The sequence below is a fragment of the Aedes aegypti genome, chromosome 1 (genome assembly GCF_002204515.2).
Source record: "Aedes aegypti strain LVP_AGWG chromosome 1, AaegL5.0 Primary Assembly, whole genome shotgun sequence".
In the NCBI taxonomy this organism is placed as follows: Eukaryota; Metazoa; Arthropoda; class Insecta; order Diptera; family Culicidae; genus Aedes; species Aedes aegypti.
This window is the reverse complement of record NC_035107.1, coordinates 213,523,206-213,543,256: the sequence shown is the minus strand read 5'-3', so window position 1 is coordinate 213,543,256 and position 20,051 is coordinate 213,523,206. Positions and strand designations below refer to the sequence as shown.

The 20,051-nt window shown below is 35.9% G+C and overlaps 1 protein-coding gene across 5 annotated transcripts in view; it reads left to right on the top strand.

The window, feature by feature from the left end:
- The window catches only part of LOC5576283 (baculoviral IAP repeat-containing protein 6), a 104,157-nt gene that overhangs the window by 10,889 nt on the left and 73,217 nt on the right, over window positions 1-20,051 (top strand). For 4 of the 5 annotated variants that reach the window (XM_021857500.1, XM_021857498.1, XM_021857495.1 and 1 more), the window contains exon 2: window positions 1,968-2,322. In XM_021857500.1, the coding sequence (XP_021713192.1) occupies window positions 2,142-2,322 (181 nt within the window). In that variant the 5' untranslated portion in view covers window positions 1,968-2,141. Of the gene's footprint in view, window positions 1-1,672; window positions 1,717-1,967; window positions 2,323-20,051 lie in introns of those variants that run through there. The other variant, XM_021857497.1, reaches the window with a different exon arrangement.

Genomic DNA, 20,051 nt, shown 5'->3' with positions numbered 1-20,051 from the left:
ATAAATATTAATATTTTAATACAGGATCTAGTGTCCTGCCCCGTGGCCTCTCATTTGTACATAGGTCCTTTAGTAATGTTCGCGAGATTTTGTTATAATTATTTTTGTGGAAATAACAGAAACTACCTAGTTTTAGAAGGCAAGCCGATTGTGTGCAAAATTTAAGCGATGTAAACGGCGAAAAAGTGTTAAAGAGGTGATTCATTTTAAAACAGTTTTAGAAGACAGGTTGTGATTCTTCTTAATTAATTTTCTCTTCCTTTCACCCCTTCGCAAAATTTGTAAACAACAAGGCCAGTAAACGTCAGAATTCCTTGCAAAATCAAAACAGTGCAGAGCCCCACACTGATGATATTGCTGTTTCTTTCACACTTTACGACACCACCTACTGTCAAAATTTCATTCATAAAATAAGCGATCTGCTGTTCAAGCTGTTCAGCGTCTCGTAAAATGGACTATATAAATATTTTTTTCCTGGTACTGATGGAGTAAAACTCCCTAAGAATTTTCTGTAAAGAAATCTATAGCACAATTGTAGGTACTGAAAACCAATGAATTGGCGCTGACAAATCACTAAATCCGATAGGTCATTTCCAGAGATTGGTCCAGGTCGACAAATGGCCACTTCGAGTTCTTTCGAGTTTACCTAACTTTAAGTGTTCTAATCCACTCCGGAGACTTCGCGGGCTAACGCTGGGTAGATTTTTTTGCACTGAGTTATTATTTTTTTTGCTGCTAAACGAAAACCAAGGCTGGTTCATTGTACTCTGTAGCCAGGGGGAGATCGACCCGCCTTGACGAAACGGCAACACTGATGATATGGATCAATGCACGAGTTAACTAATTTGACGTTTGAGCGGTGCCGAATTCGTTAGTTGCCACTCGTTACCATGGCCACATAAATAACATGGCACCGCTAAAACGTCAAATGGTGAACTCGTGCACTGATCTATGGACCAATGCACGAGTTCACTACTTTGACGTTTGAGCAGTGCCGAATTCACTCGTTGCCATGGTCACGTAAAAAACACGGCACCGCTCAAACGTCAGATAGTGAACTCGTGCATCGGTCCATTGCTGTTACTTTCACACATTACGACACCGCCTACTGTCAGAATTTCATTCATAAAATAAGCGATCAGCTGTTCAAAAACGGCTCGTAAAATAGACTATGGACCAATGCACGAGTTCACTATGTGACGTTTGAGCGGTGCCGTGTTATTTACGTGACCATGGCAACGAGTGAATTTGGCACCGCTCAAACGTCAAATCAGTGAACTCGTGCATAGGTTCATAGACCAATGCACGAGTTTACTAATTTGACGTTTGAGCGGTGCCGAATTCACTGGTTTCCATGGTTACATAAATAACATGGCACCGCTCAAACGTCAAATAGTGAACTCGTGCATGGACCAATGCACGAGTTCACCAATTTGACGTTTGAGCGGTGCCGAATTCACTTGTTGTCATGGTCACGTAAATAACACGGCACCGCTCAAACGTCAAATAGTGAACTCGTGCATTGGTCCATGGAAGAGCCGAACTAAGTCGAAAGCAATCAAAGTTGGGTTGATTTGTGACTCCCAGTTCAATGCAAGGCCATTTTCACATGTTACGCTTGATTTCTGATGATGATGACGATGATGGTGTAATCATTTTTTGACAGCGCATCGCCCATCATCACCGCAGAACAGCCAGCCCAGCAGACAGGAGCAGGTTTCTTTATTTTTCCAAGAGCAGTAGTTAGATTTTTCTTCGCGGAAAACTCGAATGGCGGATGTCGAAAAAAAAACATCTGTCTGCCGCCGTGCCCTAGCGAAAGAAAATTCCTCATCCGCCGGAGAGGGATTCCGTGTGCGGATTTCACAACCACCAGTATTGGTCACTAATTTCTGATTTGTTTTTTTTCTCTTTCTGTATTTTCATGTTACGAAAACGCTTGGTGATGATCTACGAAACGAAATCAGGAAGAGGATACGTCGACAGTGCAAATTTTCAATTTCAAACAGGAAGTGACTACTATTTCTAGCTTTTAGTGACACTAGTGCGTGTGAGTGGTGAGGAAGTGCAAGGAAGAAGAGGGGAGTTTTTTCGTTTCACCTTCGTAGTGGACTACGAAGGGAAATATTTAGTGGTCGGCAATGGCCAACGGTGCTGATGACCAATGGCTGAAAGAGGATGGCTACCTGAATGTGGACACTGAATCGGTGCGGATCGTGTATCATCCGTTTCTGAACGTTATCCTGGTGTTTACCCGTGCGGGGGAAGTGAAAGTGCTGGACGTGAATTCGGGGGTGATCCTGCAGAGCTACCATGTTTCCGGTAAGTGCCTTTTAATTGTTTGGTGTCTATGGGAGGGCGGGGAAATGGCAGTGACTGGAATAAGGTGTTCCCCCTAATTATGAATCTAGAATCGATTTTTTTAGTTTGAAGAGCGATTAAGTAGAGTGTTTTGTTTAATTCTATGTGTTTCCTGTTTTGCATTATTTGATTTTCGGAAATCATAGAACAGTGTTGTTCCTCTGACAAAGTTAGTGCTAACTTTTTATTTGGATCATAGATTGATTGGATTACCTACTCTCAAGAGGTAAAATTATCAGTGAGGTGATCAAATCATAACAACGACGTGAGAGCATGGGAATGCCGATAGTTAAAATAAGTTATATGTCAAAAACACATACTGGACACCAGGATTGCTCATAATGATGAAACTAAAAAAAATCCTAAGGTACACCCCCTAAATTTGTTCATTTGGTCTCTCAGAAGCTGCAGTGAAAAAAATAAGCGGATTCCTTTTATTTTGCAATGCTACTCAAATTCAGTTTCCCTTAGTTTTGCTTTGTTGTTTCTCAAATTAATCAAAAATTAAAGGAATTTGTCGACTATAACGTCACCTCTGGTCGCAAATGTGTTTCCCATATATTTGGTCGACAACTTGAAGGTAGCTTAGTCCCTCAAAGTTGACGGTATCCGCTCAAATTTTCACAGTAGTTTCTGAGCGTTTAATTAAAAGAAATTGGTGGTGTAACTCAAAATGGACCACCTTACTGGACACACTTCCAATAAGGTCGAATACATTATTTTAGTGGGCCATTTAGAACGATTTTGTTAAACTCAATGTGATTGGACGGTAAATTGAGAGAAAGAGGAATTCGATGAGTTCACACTAAGCTCATTTTATCGGAAACCGTAATTTCACCGTACAGCTGAACAGTTCGGTGAGATAAAATACGATTTGTGATGTTTATTGGATGGTTGATGAAATTTTCAAGCTGGGGTGCGGGCCGCGTGAAATTATCAGAAGGTATCTTACGAGATCCTGGCGATCCTTAACTGGAGAATCCTTACGGGATTCAGGGGTGACCTATTTCGCATATAGCAGTTTCATACAAGAACTGGTAGCATTTTAAAGAAGGCATATAATTCTCTTTATGCCAAACGTCCATTATGCGAAACGTCCACTCATATAATTATACGAAACGTCGCATCCGCACTATGTTTTTTATGAGAATTTTCAGCGGATTCTTGAAGATAAAGAACGAAATCTTGTTATTCATATCAGACCTTAGGGGTTTCTTGTGAGATCCTGAGAATGTATAACAGTTATTAGGGATGCTGTGCGAAATCTGTCGATTCATTGTAAACTAAGATTGCTAAGGCAGCTGAAAGATAAACTAATTTGTTGAGTTCATGGAATTAGAATCATTAAATACGTAAATAAACACAATGTTTTAGCGAAAAATCACGTAAACTGATTAAAAATCGGATCACTTACCAGGGTGTCGACTACCTGGAAAATCCTGGAAAGTCAGGGAATGTCAGGGAATTCGATTTTTGACCTGGAAAGTCAGGGAAAGTCAGGGAATTTCACTAAAGGTCAGGGAAAAATATTCAATACTACAACATCAAACAAGTTGATTGAAAAGATGCTTTTATGCATTTGAGAGTGAACTGTACTTTACTACCTATACTTATTCTCAGAATCCAAAATTTTCTGAAATGAAAAGCATCAACAGTGCGCTCTGAGCAATTTCTTCAAAGTTGGCGTAGCTTGCTTTCAAATATTTAGTTCTAATGTTTGCTAGATCAAATAATTGTCTTCTCTTCAAAATCTTGAGGAAAAAATAGAATCCACTTTATCAAATCATGTCAATCTTTACCAAGTTTGCCCAAAATATCCCAGTTGAACTGATAAAACGAAATATAGAGAACAACCAATGAAGATTCTCGTATTTAGGTGAAGATGAAAACCGTATCTCAAAATTTCAAGAGCACAAATCTGCAAAACATAATTCCTGAACATTTTATCATGTCGTTTCTGGAAACAATAAAGATAATACCACAAAGTGCTCTAATATTGATATTTGTATATTTGTCTACCTATTTCAATTTTGATATTTCAATTCATCAGGATTTTATGAAAATATCGTGAATTCCAAGCGTTACTTCAGGATTTTATTCAGGAGCTTACTTACAGATATGTCTAGTTTGTTTTTTGTTCTGAAAGTATACAGGAAATTCTCCAAAAATTATGAAGATCATTATCTAAGATATTTTTGTGAATCCATAAAATCCATGGAAGCAGAACTTTCAGGAATTTAATTTGAAGGAATCTGCTCGATAATCCTTTGATAGTTTGTGAGATTACTTGGAAGGTTAGTCGGACATCTTCCCGTAGATGGGCTAGATCGAGCTCGAAACCGGTCGAATGAAAAGGTAAATTTAAATCCTTTTTTAATTGTTTGTAAGAACAATATGTGTTATGTCCGTTCTCGTGTCGCGTTTTGTGAGTTACCACAAACCCCCGAAAAAAATACTTGGAAGATACTCATTGAAAACTCATTCTAAGTTTAGTTAAATCGAAAATTGATGGAGGCACGACATATTAAAACGAACATCTGAAAACTTATTATTAGATTGCTTGAATTAAAAAGATCACATCGGAACTCTAAAAATTAACAAACATAAATTACCTTTAAAGAATCATGGTGAAGAATTTAAGAAAAAATGAATACATTTTGGAAAAAGTGTCTATGTGATCCCTAAACATCTTTTTGAAGTATTTCTGTAATATTCCTATGGATTCTAAATTAATTTCTAGGAAAAAAAAATCATGACTGAAATAAATTCTTCAATATTTTTTAGAGATTCCTGTAGGTGAATTCCGGTGAACAATTTCTTCAAAGAGAAGAAACTTTCTTCCATTATTCACCAGCAAGAAAATTTTCTTTTCTTCAAATAAAATACGCGCCGGAATTCGCCTACTGGTAGTGTAATTATAAAATTTTTTAACTAGTTAAAAATCTTTGGACTAGTTTATGGAGAAACAACGTAATAGTTCTTAAAACATAATTCTTTGTGATATTAAAGTCATTGGATAGAACATTGGAGGGCAGGATCAAACATGTCGCGCGTCGGTCGAGTAAAGTGAAAAAGTGGCGTGATCGGTTAGTTCTGTTTGATCTTCTGACCTTGACGCTTGCTCCTGCGGGGGCCGGCGATGAGGGCAGGATCAAACATGTCGCGCTTCGGTCGAGTAAAGTGAAAAAGTGTTGTGATCGGTTAGTTCTGTTTGATCTTTCGACCTTGACGCTTGCTCCTGCGGGGGACCCAGATAGCCGTAGCGGTAAACGCGCAGCTATTCAGCAAGACCAAGCTGAGGGTCGTGGGTTTGAATCCCACCGGTCGAGGATCTTTTCGGGTTGGACATTTTCTCGACCTCCCAGGGCATAGCGTATCTTCGTACCTGCCACACGATATACATATGCAAAAATGGTCATTGGCATAGTAAGCTCTCAGTTAATAACTGTGGAAGTGCTCATAAGAACACTGAGCTGAGAAGCAGGCTTTGTCCCAGTGGGGACGTAACGCCAGAAAGAAGAAGAAGCTTGCTCCTGCGGGGGCGAGTGACGAGGGCAGGATCAAACATGTCTCGCGTCGGTCGAGTAAAGTGAAAAAGTGCCGCGTTCGATTAGTTGTTTTTGATCTTTCGACGTTGACGCTTGCTCCTGGGCAGTGCGTCAAGAAAGCCCGAGCAGTCGTCAGTTGTTTTCCCTCTCGGGTCGCGCGCCTATATTCTCTGAGTGCTTTTATATAGCAGAGCAAACGAGTAAAGCTGAAAGTGGATTGTTGCTGCTCAAGGATAATGGATCAATTGGTGAGCTCGTTTCATGCTACTATTTCTAATCTATAAAACATGTATGACTGCACCTTTAATTGTTACAACGGTGAGACGTAAATATTATTTTTCAACAAACTATGAAAGTTTCGTGACTGTGAGTGTCGACATAAACTCTGATTCATAAATTATTTATGTCTTATTTTTTTTTTCAAGGCGCTTTTTCCTTTTACCTTTATTTTTGTAATTAAAAAAAAAACTTTGAATGGTTCGACACTACAAGTGTAGACTTGCGAAAGGTTCACTTTATTCAACAAACTTTGGAAGGTTCGTCACGTCAAGTGTCGGCATAATTTTTCTCTACATACAAATGAAAATATTATATTTACATATAAGCATATTTATATCGCACCAATAATTATTTATCATGGTCTAATCGCTTATCAAAGTGAATCCTGTGACCCAACGATCCTCCTTATTAACAAACATCCCTCCCAGTAACCTTTGTGGAGATGCAGAGGCAAACACGGTCTCCAAATAGCAAAGGTTACACACTAACATTCCTTTCCCCAATCCCACCTGACTGCAAGGACGTGGCCGGCGCCGTTATTGACCATGTATAAATAGAGGCACTGAATTATGCACACTGAAGAAGATTATGGCCAATCCCAGCCATTCTTCTAGTTGATTCTTTGTGCATTTTCACTGACTTCGGTCAATCACGGAATAGCAACCATTGATATGTGTAGTCAGTCTAAGCTAAGCTAAGCTAAGCTTAAAGTCATTGGATAGAACATTTGAGGAGGTTCTGGGAGAAATATTAGAGGAGTTCCTGGAGAAAGAAATATTGGAGGAATACATTTAAGAATTTAAATTGAATTTTCTGTGAATTTTTTGTTGAATTCCTTGATGAATTTTCAAAGAAAGTTCTTTGACAATGGCTGTAATTTTACCCGAAAAAGAAGGAGGTAAGTCCTTCCAATAAAAAAAGCATAGTCATGATCTTAATAGAGTGACGTCTTATGTATGAAAAATGGAATAGTCAGCTTGCGGAAGGTGTCCAAAATTGTCCTTTATGCCAGAAACTTGTGAAATTATATCTGAGGTAGTTCAATATCCGAATGCATTGTTTTCTACAATTTTAAAAGTAACTTTTGCGCTTGAAGATTTCAATATCATCAGTAGATTGCTCAGAATTTTCTTAGCTTCTACTCAGCTTTTACCGCTTTAATAATACGAATCATCATGTTTGAAAAGTACATACCCAAGGGCTCAGTTTTATCATATAAACTTGAAGGAAATTATTGTCAAAACTATTGCTCAGTTCATTCATTAGATCTAATACATGAACTCTACCGAACAAACAAATCAACATGGTCTGGAATTTTTTCTGGGAAACGATTGGAAGGTCAGGGAAAGTCAGGGAATTTTCTTTTCAAAACTGGGTCGACACCCTGCTTACCATTAATGCGTTGAAAAACTAATATACAAGATGATCGCAAGGAACCAATCTCATAAAATTGCATTGGATTGATGAAAACTAGTGAAAAATATTTTTAAAAGCAGCAAAATTGTGGTTACACTTGAGTCAAAAAATTCATATCTTATATTGCAACTAGTGGTCTCAGATGGAAGAACCTTGTCTATTTACATTAACATTGTCCAGCTATGACGGAAGAGGAGACGGAACCGGCAGAAAATCTTTCGATTCTGTTCATTTGTTTTCGAATCGTTACATAAAGTAATGAATTAGTTTTATTTATAGATATGTCCAAAATCACACAAACTGATAGCACCGTACAGTGTCATTAACATGGAGGGAGCATAATTTTGATGCTAGAACATTGTGTGGCATTGAATGTATACTGAATGTAATAAAATCTATGGTTTTTGATATACCGCAATAATAGGACGGCACTACCGCAATAATAGGACGAAATACCGCAATGATAGGACAGAGGAAAAGCTTCAGATTTATGTTAAAAAAATGTATGTTTGATTCCAATATTTACTTCTTTTACTACACTATACTCCAGATAAAGGATAGTTTTAACACATCACACTGCAAAATACTATAGTATTTAGGTTTTGGTCACTGAAATACGATTTAAATTTCAATACCGTGCTTAAATCCTCCATAATAGGACGGATACCCTAATTTTGTAACACACATCTAAACCTTTGTTTGTAAATATCTACGTTTCTAATTTAATGTATTGTATTTATGTATTCTCACATTATTTTGAGGCATTGTCTAGTTCTTGAATAAAGGTCACTTATGCGATTTTTGTACATGGCATATGTAGGTATACAAAAAGTGTACATACAGCTTATAAATCACCATTGAAGATATTTCAGCAATAAAAAGTGTGTGGAACGCATGTCATAAATACTATGAAGGGTCTATAAATTTATAACATAGTAAGTCTGGTCATCATTCGGTTTCAAAATGATGATGGAACGATGTCATTTTTTTGTAATTAAAAAATGAATGCCGATTTTGACACGGATCGTTTTTGGGAACTGAAAACGGAATCCCAATGTATTTGAAACAAGAAGTCACTTTTTTAAGAAAAATTGTAACTAAAGTCACTTTTTGTGATCTGATGATAATAAAAGCTGGGTCAGCTTTTCAAACTAAAACAACAAGAAACATATATTTGTTATCATAAAGGCAAATATAGTGTACCGTCAAACGGGGTAACTTGCAACAGGGGTGAAACTTGCAACACTTCGACATTGAACCGAATTATCGTTTCGTTCAGCACTGAGTTGAATTATTATGATTTATTCCGCCATTTATTGACCTTAGGTATGCAACAAAAGATTTTGGCAAGGGTTTAGGCATTTTTTCTTTTTTGGTTGGTTTGCTGGAGGTGAAAATCATATTACACGTTGGGTTGTTTGAAATTCATGCTGAAAAACTTTCCTCGTACCACACAAACGGTAGAAATATGTCATTCGAGGCATATGCTATCAGTTACAGTACTTGGTAGTGTACAAATTGACAATATAAAAGTTTTGATAATTTGATGCTTAAACACTATAAAAAATCAAAAACGTTTTTGACTACCCTTGTGGGGTAACTTGCAACAGCAATTTTGACCTCAATTGTTTGATATTTCTTGCTGTTTGTCATCGAAAACACATGAAAAGGCTAAATTGAACATACTATTTGTTCAGTAACATTGAAATTTATGTACCGCAACCAATTCAATACACGTTTGATACTAAATATTAGATAATTTACACGAATCGCATTACTATTAAATTTGGTTTTATTTATTCATAAAAAAAATGAATAATTTTGAAAATCTGTACTAAAATTAACTTGCTGATCTGCAATTGGGAACTTTCTCCATGAAATGTAATGAAAGTTATGTCAAAATACCAACAGAGACCATTTTAAGACCTATATATCAATATGTGACACGTCAAATTAATTTAAATATTTATAAGAAAAATAAGTTAAGTGAAGTACCCTGGCCACGATCACAGGGTTTGACGGTGCCAAAGTAGAAGGTGCACCATAATAATACCCGTCTGTGAAACATATCACCTTCCCAATACTTTGGCACACCTCCAACGGTTCATGATTTATCATGAAACGGCTGCATTCAGGCGGAGGATCTGTTAATATGTCTCGGCATATTATCAGGTCCTCTTCGAACGGAGGGACCGCCAGGGCTCATTAGTTACTTATAAACCAGTGCTGTTTGTTTGATGTTTCAATTCGTTTACACGAGCTGTAGCATCCTTTGTACTAATCAGCAATGGTGGTTAAGTTTCGAAGCCAACGTGTGATCAATCGTTTTATAATGCAATATAAGAATGGGTGTTTGGTGGAACTGTGCATTACACTCGTCGTTATTAAATTTAGTGATTGTGAAGGTGCTAATAGTGATTTTATAATTAAATCTATAGTGATGAAAATTTGAAAATTAAGGTGGAAGTGATTCTGATAGTTTTGTTAAAAATATAATAATAATGATGTGAACTCTACTAATTTAATAATGACCATAATACATTGTGCAATCATTTTTCTGAATATAAACTTAATTGCCTAGTTCTTCAAAAGTGCATGATAAAAGTGTTAATATGTAATGACAGCGAGTGCAGAAGAATGGATCGAAGTGATTTTTTTTTAATGTAACTTTCTTGATCATAGTTCTAAATCGTAGTTTGAATAGTAATGACTCTACAGCAACAAAAATAATGATACATTTAAATTGAATATCTTTAAATTACTTAGTAATGCTAACAGATGGTAATGCTAAAAGATTTATATGAAAATGGTGTGATGTGAAAAGTGATATAATAGAAAGTATATCTGAAGTGTATTACGAAAGTTGATGAGTGATAATCGGTGATATACGTGATAGTGTCGAAAATAAAAGTGACGTTAGTGAGTGATGAAATGAAATGGGGAATGAGGACCTTTAAATAAAACTATTTCGTTCTTCACTTTAACCACTCTAGTAGCATTTCAGGCTTTATCATAGTTTGATAGTAGTCTGAACTACTAGACTGCAAAACTACGGCAAGGGCTGATTGCTGCTAGCGTACACAGTGACCATTTGAGCAACATTGCTTAGGAACGTCTGTGTGATGAACGCAATAGAGGCTTATAAAAGCAAATGCTGGCAAGGAGCATAGGGCAGATTAAGAGTGCCAGTACTACCCCTATCGCTACCGACAAAAAAAAAAAAAAAAAAAATAAGTTAAGTGAAGTATAACTGCAAGTACCATTGTATTTGTACAAAAGTTGCATTAAAACATTTTAATGGCATTCTAATAACTGTCAAGACTTATGATATGCAAGAATTTCCCCGAGTGGACACCCTATGCAATGCCAATGGAGTATTCAATCGATGTGGTTCAATACTCATAATTGAATCAATAATAATCAGTTTTCTAAGAGTAGAGCAGCCTGTCCCTGGTTATTGTCATCAAATAATTTATAAATGATCACGATAACACGATAAAGGTTAAGTTTTTAATAATTTACTTTAGGTAGCACTGTGTGTTGCATGTTACCCCACATCGGGGGTAACATTAACCCTCTCTTTCCCATGGTAGCTCCAGAGCTCCACAACTTTGTACGAATATATTTTTATATATATCAAATTATTTTAAACGGTTTTTTCTCAGAATGGTTTGTTCCTACGCCATTAATAATACATTCGACAAAAAACTGTATAAAGTTGCTAGAAAACCATATAAAATTAGAAATTGTTCGACAAATACCGATTTTTCCAACGAAAAAATCATGGCGGTTTTCAGTACGCTGAAAAGCGTATATGTTGCCATGAAAATGTTCCAATTAAATTATCGGCATCATAATATAGATGCGTAGAACCTCCATAGTGATTAAAAACGTAAAATTTTTACTTACTTTTTCCGTAAAATTAAATTTGATTGTGGAGCACCACAGCTCCATTGGGCAGATAACAGCAAAAACTGAATGACTGTCATTGCGCATACTCCAATGCATAAGTTCGGTCAGATCACTTATTTCACGTTTGAGCGATGCCGTATTTATTGAAAGTGAAACTTTTTTGTTGAAGTTAAGTAAACACTGCACCGCTCAAACGTCAAATCGTGTTCCACCCGTGCCACCGACCATTTTGCCTTGTCGTGCAGTTAAGTTATTTACTTTGAAAAATCACACAAAATTCCCCTGAAATGAGTGACAGTGAAGGTGATTTTATTGGTTTCTCGGAAGATGAAACCGAATGCGTTATTTCTTCATTGAAAAACACCGGAAACAATTAAGTTCGTGAATTTTTTCGACTTATTCCAGACACTTTCGACGTTGAATCAGGTTGGTAAAAGCATTGAAGCGATTTGAAATTCAATTTTGACCCTGTACTTTTTCACATTCCAGACAACGATAGTAACTAGAACTAGAACGCTTTTCTGAAAAGCCGATCCTATCCGTTTTTATGGTACATCTGATAGTAAAGATCAGGATGGAACCAGTGGATGTGATCAAGCCGCTTGTGCATCCGTTAAACCCAAAATAAGACGGGTCAAAAATCTACTGGTAGAAAGCTAAAGAAAATGCAGGTAACAACGCGGGCAGCATCTTCGAAAAAACGTCACAACTCCCGATGAACTCCACCAAAAGATAACACACGAGATCCTCCAGCATGATCATTGTCTCTGTCAGCACCCCCGTTAAGGAGTTTTGCTCCTTACCAGTATTTCAAATCACTTTTAATTTTTCTAAGCGAAGATAATATTTAACCTTTGTGCTGTTGGTCATTTAATACTTAGAGCAAACGCCGAGGACCTGGGATCGAATCCCATCCACGAGATAGTCACTTAAAATAACGATTTCCTTCGGAAGGGAAGTAAAGCCGTTGGTCTCGCGATAAACTAGCCCCGGGCTCAAAATCTCGTTAATAAATTAATTAACTCATTACGCGTGGTAAAGATATACAAATTATGGGTGACATTATGAAAAAAATCCGTTAATAAAGATAGAAAAAAATAATACTTGCTTCACAAAAAGTACGCTGTATGCCCATTGGAGCTCAGGAGCTCCATTTTTTTTTTTGACAATTTTTTGCTTGTTCAATAATTTTGACCTAAATAAAAGATATTTGTTCAACAACTTCGAATGAAAAGACTGTTTTCTATTTTTATTTACTTGAAATCGCCGTGGGAAAGAAAGGGTTCAAAATGTATACTTTTCGTCTCTCCTGATTCTAGAAAACCAAAAATTGATAAAATTAATACCGCGTGGTCATCTTTACTTGGCGATTAGGGTACCAGATGGTTTTTGTTTCATCTGAATCTTTAAATTTTTCATCCATATAGCTTTGAAGTTGAAAATTGTTGCAAGTTACCCCGTTTGACGGTAATTTAAAATCAATGTAACAAGAAAGATAGGTATTCCTGGTTAACTTTCTGGAAGAGTGTGGGCTTCGTGGCCGTGTGGTTAGTGTCGTCAGGCATTTGACCGCATCGTGTCAAGGAGTGTGGGTTCGATTCCCGCTTCAGTCCGAAAAAAAAAACTTTTCGTGAGGAAGGTTTTCCGGTTGTGCCATTTGGCGTTGCATGCTAGTCCGTTGTCTAGTGTGGTGCTTCTTTCAAAGGAGACTTGACCGTCCTCTGGAAGTATTAACGTGTTGATGCTTTTTAAAGAATTGAGGTGAATATTTCGTAGATATTTCCAATGAAAATGTAAACAAAAAAATGAGAAGATTCTGGTAAAAACGACTTTGGACTGAATTTTCTGCCCAAAATATTTGAATAAATTTTAGCGAAAACCAGGACCAATATCTGACGGGCCTGCTGAAAAAAATACTAGTAAACTTTCTGCAGCAATCGGCGACTGTAGAAGGAATCATAAACTTGCGTTCTGGAAGAACCTCATCTAAACTCCCTTGGAAGAAACGTCAGAGATGGTTAGGAATAACAACCAAAAATCAAAGAGTTTGCCAGAAACTCGTCCAGGAAAAAGTAATTCAGAAATTACATTAGATGTATAAAAATCAGCTATACATTTTTCCATTGTTTAACCCTTGATACAGTTTTCACGACATTGTTTTACAATTTCGATACAAAAAATACGTTTCTATGATGAATGCTTGAACATTGTTGGACAATAATAATTAACCAATAGTGATAACTGTGGTATTCCCTTACGTCAAATCCACCATGAATTTCAACAACAAATGTGCATCTAATATAAAGAGATTATTTTAAGAGCACAATTTCAGTCTTTACTCTTTGCATTATAACCTAAGTATACAAAATTAGTCATTTTTAGATTCGTAGAACATTGGTTCATTTATTGAAGCATTCTGTTGAAATGTAGATATTGTAAGTACATATGGAATCATTTTCCAATTACTTATGCACAACATTCGTCTAATTCGACATGTCTCGAGGTAGCCAAAAATAATTAGTGTTCTGTAGTTAATGTTTATGGGGAAGAAACAGTTTGATATCACGGAAATTTGGCCATTAACTCAGCCTGAGTTTTTTACTTTTTGAGTTTTGGTTTCTGTAAGGATTTTTTCGGAATATTCTGAAATTCATTACCGTTTTTTTTCCCTCGAGTTATTTCACAAATTTACAAAAAAAAACGCTTTAAGTAATTCGTTTTGTTCCCCTGCTTCAAAATCTTTAATAAATTTTAGCCAGTAAGTACCTCATGAACATGAACTTCACTAATAATTCTATCACGAGTTTATTTTCCAGACTTCATGGATTTGATAAATTAAAAGCTTTCTTGACAGTCTCAGAAATGTTCAATAGTTGAAAAGTTAAAATAGTTTGCCAAGCTAATATTCGAATATGAAAAAAATAAGAAGTGAATTCTCCAGTGCGCCATCTTATTGACCATTTATGACAACTAAGTCATGTCCCTTGACTTGACCCAGATAACTCAAGACTAACAATTCAAAAGGCCTCATTTCCAAAAAGTAAACAATGAGAAAAATGCAATCTTGTTTTGTCAAACAATAAATCAAATTTAAATTATGAATTTAAGCATTTTATGTTATTTTATCGTCCAGAAAGTCGATGGATAAACTGATTTATAGCTATGAATATTCATTACTATCATTTTAGCAAAAAATCCTGCTAAAAAAACGAGTCAAAGGAAATGAGGCTTTTATTTCACCAAAAGCTATGCAGCCCTTTTCATTTGTGCCCATAGACGCCGGCCGACGCTGATGAGGCCTGTGAGTTGACGCCTTTGTTTACTCTAAAATGTGTTGAGGCCTTCTAGTTGTGGCTTGTTTTTTTCATCATCTTCAGATGTGGCCTTTTAAAAATCATTCAATATTCATGATAAAATACGATAATTGAAGTGTAGAAGAGTGTTACGTGGTAAAGCAAGGTACTTGGGATGTCTGCAGCAAGAGGAGATTCGTGCGGTCGATTAAGTATGTGATTTATTCAATCATCGTCATCGATAAACACAATGGATGTGCTAAGCGAGAGTGTCGTCGAGCAATTATATGGAAATATTTGTTCAATTGAAGTAATATTTCAATTATACGTTATGTTTCATGTAATTGTAACGAAATCGTGTTGTTATCAATAAGTCGTGAAGTACAGACATGCTGTCACAGGTATTATTAGGTAGTATGATACAAAATACATCCCTCCACAGGAACCCGACGAAAAATTTGATTATGTTCGCTGTTGAGACTATCGCTGTGTAAAATAATACATGGAGCGGAGCGGCTGAAGTATAACTTGTATCTGCTTAGTAAATTTGAAACATTTTTTCGTAATTTTAGTTGCAATTTTGATGTTTGTTTAATAGGCCTCAACTCGGTTTCAAGTAAATATAGAAATGGGGCCTTTTTGGGAAAAGGCCGCATTTGCGATTAATATCCTAATTATCGAGAAATGAGATGGGGCCTTTTAGAAAAATGATATTTTTTCAACTTTCATGCATATTTTTACATGACTATTCTATGATACAGTAAGAATAGGCTCTTATACACTTAAATCAGCAGAAACCCGATTTGTTTACATTTTGGACTTGAGGCCTTTTCAATTGTTGGTCTTGAACTGTTAAGAAATATTTCAAATTACTGCAGTTCACTACATTCGAAATACACGCAATATGTAGATTGTGTAGATCCACATAGAACGTATTTCCATTTCTAGCTTTTTTATGACTAGTACTTATAGTTTTTGAGTTACTTTTTAGTCACTTGGTCGCTATGTATTTTGATCATTTTGGTCACTAAAGTTACTATTATTTGGCTATATGACCCGTACCACTCCTGTTAGAGTCGGCGGCTACAAAGCAAAGCCATGCTGAAGGTCTCTGGATTCGATTCCCGGTCGGTTCAGGATCTTTTCGTAAGGCAGCGTCCATTTATTACGTAACGCTAAAATTGGAAATTTTTGAACACCTCCCAGCCCCCCTCCGTAACGCTTTTTGTATGAAAAAAAATCAAATTTTTGTATGAGCCGTAACGTTTGAGCCTACTCCCCCTCCTCCTAAAGCGTTACGTAATTTGTGGATGCCGCCTAATGGAAATTTACTTGACTGACTTGACGAATGCGAACATGGCAACTTTGGCAAAGAAAGCTCTCAGTTAATAACTGTGTCAAGAATAAGAAGAAGAAGATCCGCGAAGCAAACAAATTGTCCGGATCTCGTGAATATCGTGCTTTGACTGTTAAGTCCGGCTTTTTTCACTAACCATCCAACCGAATTCTACAGTCGTTAATCAAAGAGATATCCAAAGTTTCCCACAGAATTTCTCCCAAGAAAACTTGACAAGAATTTCAACGCCATTTCGTCTACGGTTATTCCAAAGAATAGAATATTGAAAAGTTCTTCTAAGGTTCACCACAATTTAACACCACAGCATTTTTTTCTATGAAATCCTTCGACTGTAGGAATGATTATTCCTACACAATTTTCAAGTAATTTCGTCCTGTGTTCCAGGAGATCCTGCGCAATATCCTGCGAGATATTATGATTTTTCTTTTTTTATTATCGTAGCAATAATCTTGGAAATCTTCTAAAAGTTCTTCAGGAGTAAGTATTCCTGAAAATTTTCTTTAATCAAGGATGGCCTAAGAAATTACATAAGTAACTGTAACAGAAGACACCCATAAATTTACGTCAAGGATTTTTTTTTAATTTCTCAGCTTTCTGGGAAATTACATTCAAATTTCCTTGGTGAAAACTCCTGGAAGAATGCTTGAAAAAAAGGTTTTGAAAACTTCCTTGAAATTTCTCAAGGATCTTAGAATTAATAGAAGAATTTCCGAGAAGAAATCCTAGGAGCAATCCTGAAATCCTCAGTGAAATTTGTAGTCAAAATCTTATAAACATTCTAAAGAACAATTTTGTAGAAAATCCTGAGAAATTCTTGGAGGCATCTGGAGAAGTTTCTAGTTGAATATTACAACATGTTTTAAACGGGAGTCTTGGAGGATGTTCTAGAAAAAACTAATTGGAGAATCACCGGATAAAATCCTCGAGGACTAAGGGTTTTTTCACAAAAAATATCTGAAATAATATGTGAAGGAATTTCTGATGAAAGCCTTGTGGTATTTTTTGTGATAATGTTTGGAAAAATCTTGGTTCTATTTTGAGATATAAAAAAACAAAATTTTTGGAGGAATCCCTTAGGAAAATTTTTGGAGAGTGAATATCTTAAATATAGATATGAATCCATCCCTTTCGTAATGTCGTCGTAATTAGAGGGTCTTGTTTCCCGGACTTGAAAAAATCCCGGGATTCGGGATTTTTATTTTCAAAATCCCGGGATTTCCCGGGATCCCGGGATTTTACACAATGCACTTAAAACTAGTGACTGTCCAGCATTATTTGCAAGTAGGAAAAAATATTTCAACAAGGGCATTCTAAATCCTTCTGAAATTTGGTTACAGAACCCTAATCTAGTAGTTAAATTTATTTTAAAGGTCATTCCGGATTGGGATACCTCGCATCATCAGATAACGGCAGTTATCCTGAATGGTAACTCTCCGTACTGAGCACGTTGCGATAGTAAACAGGGGTATACCACAATGATTCAATTAATGGTCGCAGTGGTTCAAATCCCAACAAAAAAAAAACTAGTGTAAAGCTGTCGAAATGTCAAATTTCAATGCATTTTATGGTTATACAGGCTTGAATGTGTGTTAAGGCTTTGGAAAATATATTGAACGTTGTCAATTTGTATGACATTGAAGCTACATTGAATTTCACACTTTTCCATAGAAAGACCATATTTACGATACGTTGGTTTCAGTTTCAAAATATGCTTTTTCGATTACTTGTACGATATATATGAAATTCACAAATTAAAGTTAAATTATAGTTCATTTTCGAAATATGCGACTTTTTATGATATGTGTGTACAACATTGAGTCAATTATATCACAATTACACGCTAGATGTTTAAGCCAATTTGTTATTATGCTTGGCTTAGAAACGATATGGGCATGGGTTATGAAACAATTTTATAAACTTATTTTTTTAATGTTAATTCTTCAGCCATGACAAGAACTTAAAAATTGCAATTCATATTTCTCTGCTCATAAGAAAGAAACACTACTGTATGAAAATATATCAGAGAAATACTTTTTGAGTTATGGTAGAGATTCATCTTAAAATTCAAAAGAATCATAACACATTACCATACGGCATCGCTCAGACACTCTTGCAATCTTATGGCCACTACTCTAATACGAACAAAATCCAACTCTTCATAATGCATTTAAGAGGATATAAAGGTTTTCACAAGACTCTCAAGAAACCATCTAAGTAATCATCTCCACATGTCTCAACTTTCACAAAACGTGGCCCAAGCAATTCTTGACCACTGAAAAATGCGTATTTTGTCTTAGGACTAAAGTGAAATTCCAAATCGCCGTCTAGAGAAAGAAGGCAGCTTTTATACAACCGTCTCATGTTGAGAAATTATGCGGTTTGCTATGAAATTATGATGCTTCCTTTGAAGTTTCGGGAAATCCCGGGATTTCCGATAAATATCCCGGGATCCGGGATTTTTTAGATCCCGGGATATCCCGGGATTTTTGTCCCGGGAAATCCCGGGCAAGACCCTCTAGTCGTAATACATCAATGAATGTTTGTCCTTTACTGGCATATACCAGATGTGCTGGTATGTCGCAAAAAAAAAAAAAATATTTGAAAGAAAAAGTTTTAAAAATATTTTCAGAGAAATGTCTGGTCTGATTAAACTATTTTGTCCTGGTTCCTGATATTTAGGTTTCGGTTTTTGATTACTGTTTTGTCTCTTTTCGGTCTCTTTTTGGTTACTTTTTAATCTCTTTTTTCCTGGAAAGAGGTTTCTAAATTTCATATTTTCAAGAAACTCATTCATTTTTAAAATTATTGGAAAATATTTAAAATCAGAAAAAAAAATTCGAAAAGTAAACTGGAACTTGAACAACAATCAATTCGAAATTTCGTAACAATCATAACTAATTTAGAACTTTTTCGAATGAAATGCAAACATTTATAATTTAATCATATTACCACAGTCAAATGTTATACGGTCGAACGCGACTACCCAGGGGCTTGATAATCCGTGTTTCTATCATAAAAAATGGATCCGGGATACAACAGTTTTACGAATTATTTGTGTTAATTTAGATTGTAGATATATTGCCACATATCCAAATAAAGTTTAATTTAGCGCCCATGAAGCTGTCTAAGTTATCCAAACGACCGATTGAAATGAATGGTACATAATCTGTACAAAAAATACTTTCAAGAAGATACATACTGATGCACTTGAAAGTTCTGTTCATTAATTTGTTTGAGACATGTTTTTGTAATTTTACAGTATTTCTTGAACCTGGAATTATTTTTATAAAACCTGGAAAAAACCTGGAAATATCAGGGAATTTCATTTTGCTAAACGAGTAGACACCCTGTTGTAGAAATTGCTAAGAAAACTAAAATGTTTGTATTCACCGCAATTCCTCAAAAAAAAAATCTCCAGGATTTTCTCAGGGAATCCTTCACTTCAGCCCAGCGCTTATTCCTCCAATTGTTTTCACAGGAACTGCTTGGGATTCTTTCCTGATTCATTTCTATAATTCTTTCATTTTTTTTTTCAGAGATTTCAACAGGAAATCCTCCCACATTCCGAGGCCTATTTTTCCAAGATTGCACGGATTTTCTCAGGAATAGCTCTGGAAATTGCTTGAGAGATTTTTTCTGGGATGAAAAATCTCCAGGAACACTTCCAGAAAATTGTTCATCGATTCCTTAAGTAAATACTCCAGAAGGTCACTAAAGAAGTTCCAAAAATTTCTTTCGAGGGATTTCCCAAGAATTTCATTCAGGTATTATTCCAGCAGAATCGTTGCAAAGATTTGTTCAAGAGCTCTGAAGTTTCTTCTGAGATCTTCTCTGAAGTAAGAACTTACACAAGCATTTTAATCTGATATTACTTTCAGAGATACC